The 10,501-nt window shown below is 42.8% G+C and overlaps 1 protein-coding gene and 1 long non-coding RNA gene across 2 annotated transcripts; one reads left to right on the top strand and one right to left on the bottom strand.

Moving 5' to 3' along the window:
• Nucleotides 1-1,170: 1,170 nt before the first annotated feature.
• On the top strand, nt 1,171-7,547 carry LOC113887056. The gene is made up of 3 exons (XR_003509640.1): nt 1,171-1,586; nt 4,627-4,691; nt 5,327-7,547. It is a non-coding gene; the product is annotated as an uncharacterized LOC113887056 (long non-coding RNA).
• On the bottom strand, nt 7,297-10,353 carry SAT1 (spermidine/spermine N1-acetyltransferase 1). Its single transcript, XM_027533876.1, has 6 exons — nt 10,094-10,353; nt 9,819-9,870; nt 9,647-9,730; nt 8,079-8,180; nt 7,945-7,985; nt 7,297-7,818 (listed from the first exon to the last, which is right to left on the bottom strand). Exons 1-6 carry the CDS (start codon nt 10,157-10,159, stop codon nt 7,648-7,650), a joined length of 516 nt encoding a protein of 171 aa, XP_027389677.1. The 5' UTR covers nt 10,160-10,353; the 3' UTR covers nt 7,297-7,647.
• Nucleotides 10,354-10,501: the final 148 nt, after the last annotated feature.

Genomic DNA, 10,501 nt, shown 5'->3' with positions numbered 1-10,501 from the left:
ACTGCGTGCCATGCGTGGAATGAGAGACTCTGAAGATATAAATATCGTGGGACACGGTCCCTGCTCCTGGGATGCTGCTGGTCAAGGAGGTAGACATTTTTGGTCACGCTGCTATGCCAAAAGCATAAATAAATACATAAATCCAAGGTCAAAGAGTGTGGATCAGCTGCTTCGAGAAGGGCCAGGGAGTTTTGAAAGCACGTTTGTGGAGGCACAGACTGGGTTAACAGCCCAGACCTGCACTCCCTGCAGTGAATGCAAATTGCTTAACTTCTCTAAACCTCCCTTTCCTCATCTTTGAAATGGGCCTGATTCCGTGGTGTGCTGAAGCCTGCTCCTATTGGCTTGGGAGAGCCTCCTGTTAAATATTCAAAAATTTTGCAAGCCAGTGGTTAAAGCCCTTGGTAGCTTGAAATCAGGATCAATATTTACACCCTGTTAATCAGCAAAGTCTATAGTTCAAAGCTCCTCCCTAACCCCAGCTGGCTCACTGCACACCACAGGAACCTGTGGAGGAAAGGCAAAACATGACCTTTACCCTCTTGGGGTTTTTGGCTGGGCCTGAAAATTTAATTAACATAAAACAGATCGACAGGAAAAAAAGCACACATATTGATTGAATGTGTTTTACAGTGACAGGGCAGGGGAGAGCCCTCGTAAGGAAATGAGCACCAAAGAGGTGGCAGAACCTGAATGCTTTTCCAACAGATTGGACAAAGAGGGGTGATTGTGGAGAAGTAACTGAAATATATAGAAAGAAGGCTCTTAAAAGGTGGGCCTTGACTCCCAGGTGAAGAATGTTTCTTTTCTCCTGGGACAGGGAAGGCATCTTTCACTTGGGAGTGTTATCTCTTGTTTTCAGAATGAAAAAAAGAGAGATTAGAATGCCCTTCATGCATCTGCTGTTTTTCAAGTGCCTTTAGCTCAAAATAATCCTTATGCCAAAGCAGCATGTTTTGAGGTGCCATATTCTGCTGCTGTTATGAAGATGAATGAAATAACAAAACTGTGGTATCTGACGCATAGTAGAGGTTCAACATGGGGTGACTCTAAGTATTTCATGTAGAATATATTAATCATATACATCCTGCACTTTCACAGTCATAGTCTTATTTAGTCCTCATAGCAGCTAGGAGGTAGTTTATTTTTAGTTCTGTAAATGAAGTTTTTTTTATACCTACGAATGAAGAAGAGCCAGGATCAAATTCAGTTTCCCTTGCCTCCAAGTGGAGTGTTCTTTCCACCAGACCCAAACTGCCTCTGGATGGATGGTGTTGCTCTGCAAACAAGTATCATTGCTGTGGATTTAGCTGTTTTGTAACCACTTTTGTTGTTTTTTGTTATAGATTCACTGGATGAAAGAAAGCAGGATAAGTACCCAAGTGGAAGAAGACAGCCCTGGGCCACACAGCTGGTGGAAGGCTCCCTGAGCCAAGCTGGAGGTGAATGCCACCAGTCTGCTGTGTCCATGTCATTGTCAAGACAGAACTGTGACCACTACTCTCAGTAAATGTCGCTTCCTGGAAACCTCAGCTCAGGATTACCTCACCATTGATGTCAGAAGCCTCTTGATGAAAATGAAAGAGGTGAGTGAAAAAGTTGGCTTAAAACTCAACATTTAGAAAACAAAGATCATGGCATCTGGTCCCATCACTTCATGGCAAATAGACGGGGAAACAGTGGAAACAGTGTCAGACTTTATTTTTGGGGGCTTCAAAATCACTGCAGATGGTGACTGCAGCCATGAAATTAAAAGACGCTTGATCCTTGGAAGAAATGCTATGACCAACCTAGATAGCATATTCAAAAGCAGAGACATTACTTTGCCAACAAAGGTCTGTCTAGTCAAAGCTATGGTTTTTCTAGTAGTCATGTATGGATTCAGGAGTTGGACTATAAAGAAAGCTGAATGCCAAAGAATTGATGCTTTTGAACTGTGGTGTTGGAGAAGACTCTTGAGAGTCCCTTAGACTGCAAGAAGATCCAGCCAGTCAATCATAAAGGAAATCAGTCCTGAATATTCATTGGAAGGACTGATGTTGAAGCTGAAACTCCAATACTTTGGCTGCCTGATGTGAAGAGCCGACTCATTGGAAAAGACCCCAATGCTGGGCAAGATTGAAGGCAGGAGGAGAAGGGGATGACAGAGGATTAGATGGTTGGATGGCATCACTGATGCAATGGACATGAGTCTGAGTAGGATCCAGGACTTGGTGATGGACAGGGAGGCCTGGTGTGCTGCAGTCCATGGGGTTGCAGAGTCAGACATGAATGAGCAACTGAACTGTTATCAGGTCTGGGGTGAGAAATACACAAGATGAACCTGGGATATCTTAAAAGCCAGGAAGCTAATAAAGAAAGGCTTCTGGGATCATGGGCAATGGATTCTGAAGCCAACTTGAAGAAGTTCTCACTGGACAATTAAAGCAGTCTGAGCTTCAGTTAGAAAAATAATGTCAATGATTTAAGACACAGGAAATGTTTCAAGTCCACGAGTTAATAAAGATACTTGGGGGGAGAAAACCTAATTGGAAGATGCCAGAAAGCCAATCCATTCTTTTCCAATCTAGTAAATAACAAGACCAACCTAGATAGCATATTCAAAAGCAGAGACATTACTTTGCCAACAAAGGTCCTTCTAGTCAAGGCTATGGTTTTTCCTGTGGCCATGTATGGATGTGAGAGTTGGACTGTGAAGAAGGCTGAGCACCAAAGAATTGATGCTTTTGAACTGTGGTGTTGGAGAAAACTCTTGAGAGTCCCTTGGACTGCAAGGAGATCCAACCAGTCCATTCTGAAGGAGATCAGCCCTGGGATTTCTTTGGAAGGAATGATACTAAAGCTGAAACTCCAGTACTTTGGCCACCTCATGCGAAGAGTTGACTCATTGGAAAAGACTCTGATGCTGGGAGGGATTGGGGGCAGGAGGAGAAGGGGACGACAGAGGATGAGATGGCTGGATGGCATCACTGACTCGATGGACGTGAGTCTGAGTGAACTCCGGGAGTTGGTGATGGACAGGGAGGCCTGGCGTGCTGCGATTCATGGGGTCGCAAAGAGTCGGACACGACTGAGCGACTGATCTGATCTGATCTGAAATAACAAGAATCAAGCATGTATCCTGCTTTCTCTGGGTGAATTGTACTTCATGGCAACAAAATACAAGAGAGGAGAAAGTTCTTTTCATAGAAGTATTTTAGCTAAGGAATGAAGAACGAATGATAAGAGTACCGCATTTTGAAATTCCTAGTGAATTTCGGTATTGACATCGGTATTGACTGCTAGCATCACAAAAAGAGATAATCAAATGTTATATGCCTCTTGATGGAAAAAAAAGCATATTATCTATGAAATTTTTTTGCTGTAAATCAAGCCTAAATCTGATCACATTGGAGCTCGGTGGGTAGAGTCTTCCCTCTGATGCCACTGGCCTTTTATTTTTTAACCAATCAGAAGTAGGCATTATTGCATTATGGTCACAGCAGTGTTTCTCCAACTTGGGTAACTTGGATCCCTTTTAAAGGAAAGGATTCTTACAGAGCCCCAGTAGTGATTGAAATTATCCTTTTTAAAATATGTGTATTTTAAATTACTTTTATTGGAGTATAAATGCTTTACAATGTTGTGTTAGTTTCTGCTGTACAACAAAGTGTACCAGCTATATTATGTATGCATATATCCCGTCCCTCTTGAGCCTCCCTCCTTCCAAAATTATTATACTACTTACTGTAGACCTACAGCTAGACATGGATATTTTATGTTCGTGGCTCCTATACAGCTGTGAAACCATATACATTTACAAGTCAAATACAAACAAAACTACCAAACAAAACTCAAATGAGCAACACTGATTTAATGTGAGGGAAGATGTTTTGCTGAAATGAAGTGACTGCTTGCAAAGGAGCATGGTACTGCTGGCAGTTTTCAGTTTCAGCACTGTACGCAGTTGGCTAGCACAATTCTCTCGCCATTTTTATCTAAAAATTCTCCAGGATCGTGAGGTGTGATGTGACTTTACTTGGTCTTTGCTTGGCAAGAGTTCACTGTTAATGATAGGGTGTCAAGGTGAGCAGCATAAACACAGATAGAAGTGGTTGTACTCACAATTGTGGCTGGGATTTGGTTACAAGGTGATTACCTAGCTCAGTGGCCATCAGCCCTGGCTTTACTTTGGAATGTACATTAAGAAATAAATTAAGATTCTCTCAGGGTGAGGCATTAGTATTTCTTAAAAGCTTTCTAGGTGATTGTCATGTGCAGCCAGTATTGAGAACTACTGATTTCGAGAATCCAGAAAATGCTTATACACTTGGCCCTCCCTTATCTGTGAGTTCTGCATCATTGGATTCAAGTAATAGTGAATGGAAAATATTTGGAAAAAAAAATTCCAGAATCCCCCTCGGATACTGAGGGACAACTGTACTGATTATTCTTTAGACTATAATCCAAAAGAAACACCAAATTCAATCATTCTGAGAGAGAATATGCCAGTGAACCCCAGGGGTTTGAGAAATTTGGTTTGGAGTTTGATTCCCAGGCCTAGTTGTGTGGCCTTAGGCAACTTAACCTCTCTGAGGGTTAGTTTCTCATTATAAAAAGAAACTAATAATAGTATCTACCTCACAGGATGTTCGTGAGAATTAGATGACATCATGACTGTACAAAGCGTCAAGTGGAATGCCTGGTTCCTGGTGAGTACTTACTAACGTTAGCTCCTATGAACTATTACGTTGATAACCATGTGGAAGCTACTAAAAATATTTGCTGGGTTGATGTGAGCCCCAAGAAAGAGAAGTGACAGGGGCAAGAGGGTGCTGGGAGAACCTTTCAAGGAAGGGCAGTTAGTGGCCTTTGATAGAAGAGGAAACCAAGGCAATGATGGCAAGGATGGGGGTAGGGGTGGAGTGGGCTCCATAAGGGTGTGGGCCTGTGAGCCTGGGTTGTGGGTGATGGCTGACTAGGTTGAAACCTGGACCAGCAGCACAAAGAAAAGGGATGAGAATAAAACAGAGTCACCCTGACATGACCATCCTCAGAAAGACATGATGAAGCAGGGAGACAAAGATGAGGCCAGTCAGGTAAACAGAATCTTGGGAGCAGACATGGCCACCTGCAGATTCTGAACACGAGGGTGGGCCTCCCAGGGCCTGGCCGGCTCCCTCAGTTGCTGCTGAGCAGCCCCTTGCTTCAAGGAGCAGAGATGTGTCATCATTCTAGGCCCTGCTGGGGACTCACAGTACTGTGTTGAGTGGGTATGAGATCTTAGATTTCTTCCAAACCATTGGTTGTGCATTTCTGTGAAAAAGACTCCATTTTCTTTCCCTAGAAAGGCTGCCTGGTGAAATCTACACAGCTGATGACTTTGGGCTCTGGTTTGGACCATGACAGACCATCCGTCTACTATTGACCCTATAATCAGGTTGGTGGCTGGATGTCTCCTGAGCCTATGTGTGGACAGACCCAGCCACTTCCTGTTTTAGCTGTATCAAGAATTACGATTTTATTAAGGGAGATAATAAACAGCAAATAAGAGTTATTTTCCTAAACTACGCAGAGAAAACCAGAAAATATTCTTACGTAAGAACTGGCAAGTTCTTAGGCCTGAAATACTATTCTTCCCAAATGATGTTAGGCATAACATATTAGTAAAATAGTAATTTTAAAGTTATCTTTACAGAAGTCTTGTTTACCTGGAGTCTCTCCCCAAACCCTGCCACTTTTTCACGTTTTTGTTTTTTATTCCCTTTGATTTCCCTGGAACGTGCTTTCTTACTTGCCTGGTGATTTCAAGTTTTGCAGATTTGTTTTTAGTTCAGTTTTTAAACAGGTGTCTTTGTAAGGAGAGTTGAACAGTCAGTGGGCTGATGCTGTGGTGTTTCAGTTTCTAAGTTTTAAACTTATGGGACTTCTTTAAAGTGGACACAAAAACTTCATAAAAGCTTTCATGTTGACAACACTGGGCCTTTAGGGCTAAGCTCTAAGAAGGATGAGAAAACAAAGAGTTACATTGTAACTCCCTTGGTTAATCTAATTTATTCACATATTTAACCACAGTCAGCATGTAGTTGTTTTCCTCAAAGAGGCCCACTTTCCAAAACACAATTTTCAAAATGTCTTCTCTCCCCACAAAGCTCCTTGTGTTTCATTAACCCTTTTTGTGCTTGCCAGCGTTTCTCTCCTATAGTTATTTGCCAGCTTAGCAGGACCCTGGTTGAAAATTGACTCTAACCCTGTTTTCATGACATACTCTCTAAGCTACCAATTAATCCCAAGGCTCTCCTGTTAAATACAGTACAGGACCCTACTTGTGTATATGGCTGCCTTCTAATTTAGGAAGCCACAAAAGACTGAAACCAAGGGATGCAAGCCAAAATCCTCCTTTGAGTGAGAAGCCCAGTATTTATTTCCTGGAGAACACAGAAAGAAGATACTGAGTACTGCTTTTCAGTTATCTGATGAATTCTTTTGGAAAAGATTCATCTTGGAAATCAGTACAGTGATTATTAACTAACATGTTCATTATTGTGGGAATTAGTAGCTTTAGGAATTTAGGTCAGTGTCATGAGTAATAAAAAGGAGTTCACCTATCTATCTGTCTTCTCCTCAGCCCTCTTTGGGAGTTAATTTTCAGTCCTGGAGAAAGGTCTTAGCTACTTCTTCCCCCATCCCCAGTGGCTTTAACCACCCCTGCGGTTTCTCTGCATAAATGTCCATGGTGTTAACACAGTTCGAGAAACTTGTCCTCCAAATAGGATGGTGATTTCCCTGACTGGTACCTGTGTCCAACTCCAGCCTTTTAGTTTACCATGTTCCTGTAAAAATGTGGAATTTTTATTCTTGCCTGACTAGCAAAGTGATCTACTTTCCCTTCAGCCTAGTGTTTTGTGTGGGATGAGGTTGTTGTGAGCAAGATGTTTTTCCTCCCAATTTCCAGTATTTCAGAATCCCATTTCCACCTCTTTTACTGGTGTAAAAAATGGGCTTTTTTTTTGCTGTGGGGCCTCAGTTTCTAAGCTCTTGAAAATTCTGTTGGGTTAAGTGTACAGTGTCATCAATAGAAAGTCATATTTTATATGTTGCTACATATAAAACCTTGGGATTCAACTGGCTTCTTTCTAGACATTGGGAATACAGGCACAACATAGCTCCTGACCATCAGACACTTTAGACTGGATTAAAAACTCTTTTTAAAAAATTGTAAAATTATCATGTTTCTTGGGCATTTTTATTTTGCACTCAACAGCAAGAAAAATGACTAAGAAATAAAAGATCAGTAACAATGCTTACACCAGATAATTAAATCAAAGGGTACTTTATTAAAAAAAGAATCAAAACAGAAACTCTAAGTACCAGTGTGTACATTGTACACATTTAAATGACTCACAAGAATGAAGTTTTTTTCATAGACATTATCATACCACCTGTTGTTTATCAAAAGATGTTAAAAGAGAAATCTGTCTCCAACCTGTATACAAGATTGCCATCTTAAACAGACCTTATTTCAAACATGCAACAACGCCACTGGTAATAAAGCTTTGGAATGGGTGCTCATTCTATTATTTCACTACAAAGAGGAGAGAAAGCAAGATAAGTTGAGAAGTTATTCTAAAATAGAATGGAAGCTGTCATTTTCTACACCAGCACTCCTCACTCCTCTGCTGCCATTTTTAGCAAGTACTCCTTGTCGATCTTGAAGAGTCTCCATCCCTCTTCGCTGGATAGATCAGAGGCACCTCTTCTTTTGTAGAAGTTGATAGATGGTTCATTCCACTCTGCCACCAAGAAGTGCATGCTGCTGCAGCGACACTTCATTGCAACCTGTTACACGGGAAAGGAAAATGAACTCAGTGACGGTGCACCTGCTTTCCAAGACCCAATTTCAATTCAGTCCTTCAAATAACCCAGTAATCCTTGCAAATTTGGAAACCAAACACCAAGACATACCTGGCTTAGCTTCTTCAGAATTTCTGAGCCTATGCCAAAGCCTAAAAGAACGAGAAGTACCATTTTAAAAAGTCATTTTAAGGACTTCAAGCCCCGATTTCTCTTTAGAGCAGCCCCCCTGAACTCAACCATACCTCTATAATCGCTCATCACAAAGAAGTCCTCAAGATACAACAGTTTGCCGATCCATGGATCATAGGTAAAATAGTACATGGCAAAACCAACAATGCTGTGTCCTGTAATAAGAGTATCACATGAGTTACGGATGAAAAAGAATCTGTCAAGGTTGTAGGTGCAAAATCAGAAGCCTATCATAAGTTTAAAAAATATACATGCATGTATTATAAAAATAAGTAGCCATTGGACCGGACTATCTTCTGATTTTTAGGCTAGTGCAATCCAGATCACTGTTGGATGATCTCACTGTTCTTAGAACATGTTTTCACAAAAAGCACACGTTAGAGCTAGCTGAAGCCAGGCTAAAACCATGGACTGGCCACTTGGCAATCTGTTGCATCTCACACTCAGGATTGAGAATGCTTTCATTACTTGCCAGAGTGAAAGTGCTATGGTCTTAAACTAAACACACACATTATTCACATCCTATTGGTATGTTGACTTGGGAATAAGTCAGGTTTACACGGCAGTTCAGAATAGTAAGTATTTGTAGTTTAGAAACCCTGCTTCCTTAAGGTCAGGACATAAGGCCGAAACAGTAAGGTTTAATTTCAGAACTTGCCTTCCAATTCACACATTTTCAATTTGCTTTCCCCAGTGTTTAAGTCGGAAGAAACAGAGGTACTCAGGTATGATGTAACATCCACATACCTCTGGAAAGTACCTCATCCCTTATGTATTTTGCTCATTTTTTTTTCTAGCAGGAGGAAATGACCTCAGAACAAAAACCTTAATCACCCCCCAACCAGGCCCATCAACTTCCCCCTTTGGCTTTGTCTTTTGGCCATTCAACAATGACCAGGAAGAAAAACAACAACAACAAAGAAAAACGAAGAAAAATAAAAGGAAAAAAGCATCCGACTTCTTCTTAATAGGTGTCTGTAATTCCAATTGGAAGCAAAAGTTTCAAATTAAACTTTCTAGCCATCTTATAGTCCTTCCCAAACAGGAAGCGAGTACATTGGAGCTTCTGATCTACCGTGTTTTAAGTGTGTGATAATAGGGCCTTACCTCATTTATCATGATCATCTACTTTATTGTGTAAAGGATCTTTTAGTTACCTCCCCGCCCATCCATGTACACGGAAGGGCCATGTACATGGCGAAGCTAGAGACTGTAACCTGAAGATTGGGACAAATTAAAGAAAAAAATGTAATTTAACACAGATACAAAAAAAGTTACGTTAGGGTCAAACAAGAACCATTTATGAAACTGAATTTACAACAAATGACTTTATACCAAACTTTTCCGGGTCTCCACCGCATTCTGATACTTACATAAACAGCTCAAACTCTTCCGGGTCTCCACAGCACTGATACTTAAAGAGCTCTTTTAACCCGCCCTATTATTAAGTGCAGCACATCTATTTTTTTTTTTCAGTACTTTGAACACTGGCTGGCTATTATTTCTGGCCAATTTCTCAGTTAAGTAACTTCAGCCTGTGTTGTCAGTGCTTCTACAGAGCGGACTCTACGTCTTACACAACACTCGGTCTCTTCGGCTTCTAGAAGGGCAGGGCGATTACCTTCCGGAGTCAGGTGCTCCTTGGGCACTTCTGCAACTAAGCAGTGGTAGAAGGGGTGCTCTCCGAAACCGTCTTCCAGCAGATCTGCAAGAAGGGGAAGCAGAGACAGTGTTGGAGTCAGTGAAGGTCGTCCCCCAGACGCTCGTCCCCTGCCCTGCCACTGATGCGTTACCTTTTTCAGTTAACATTACTTGCTCTTCCATGTATTCGTATTTAGCCAATTCCTGGGTTGAGGCACATAAGAAAAAGGAAGAGAAGCAGAACATTAAGTGAGGCCCCGGCCCGGACAGCTCGGGGGAAGGGGGTGGGCGGGGCGGGGATTCGTTTCGAGTTTCGCCCGGAGCAGCGCCGCCTGGCCGGGGCTGTGGGTAGGCGGCCGGAGAAAAGGGACCTGCGGGGTACAAGGACCCCAACTCCGCCTCGGGAGGAGCCCGAGCTTCCCGCTACCTTGATCAGCCGCAGGATGTCACTGCAGTCGGCAGCGGTGGCCGGGCGGATCACGAATTTAGCCATTTTCGTCTTTTGCTTTTCTTCCCTTTGCGGACCAGGCCCCTGTACTTGAACAGTAGGAGGAGGTGGTTCCTCATTCGTCTCCCCGGAGCGTCCTCTTCCCAGTCAGGATGGCACCATGACCCGGCGAACCTCTGCGAACAACGTAAGACAAGCAGCTCACTGCAACTGGAGCCGCGCGCGCTCCTGCCGTCGGGCTCTCTGCCTTTTAGCTTGAAGAAGCCCCGCCCCGGGACGTGAGGCGGAGGCGCCTCGACCAATGAGGTCGCGACCGCCCCCTCTTCCGGGCACCTCCCTCTTTTCCGGGCCCCTGTGTGAACCTGGCCGGCGCGGGCGGGGTGCGGC

Source organism: Bos indicus x Bos taurus, chromosome X (genome assembly GCF_003369695.1).
Source record: "Bos indicus x Bos taurus breed Angus x Brahman F1 hybrid chromosome X, Bos_hybrid_MaternalHap_v2.0, whole genome shotgun sequence".
NCBI classification, from domain to species: Eukaryota; Metazoa; Chordata; class Mammalia; order Artiodactyla; family Bovidae; genus Bos; species Bos indicus x Bos taurus.
The sequence above is the reverse complement of the archived record's forward strand: the minus strand, read 5'-3'. Positions and strand labels throughout refer to the sequence as shown.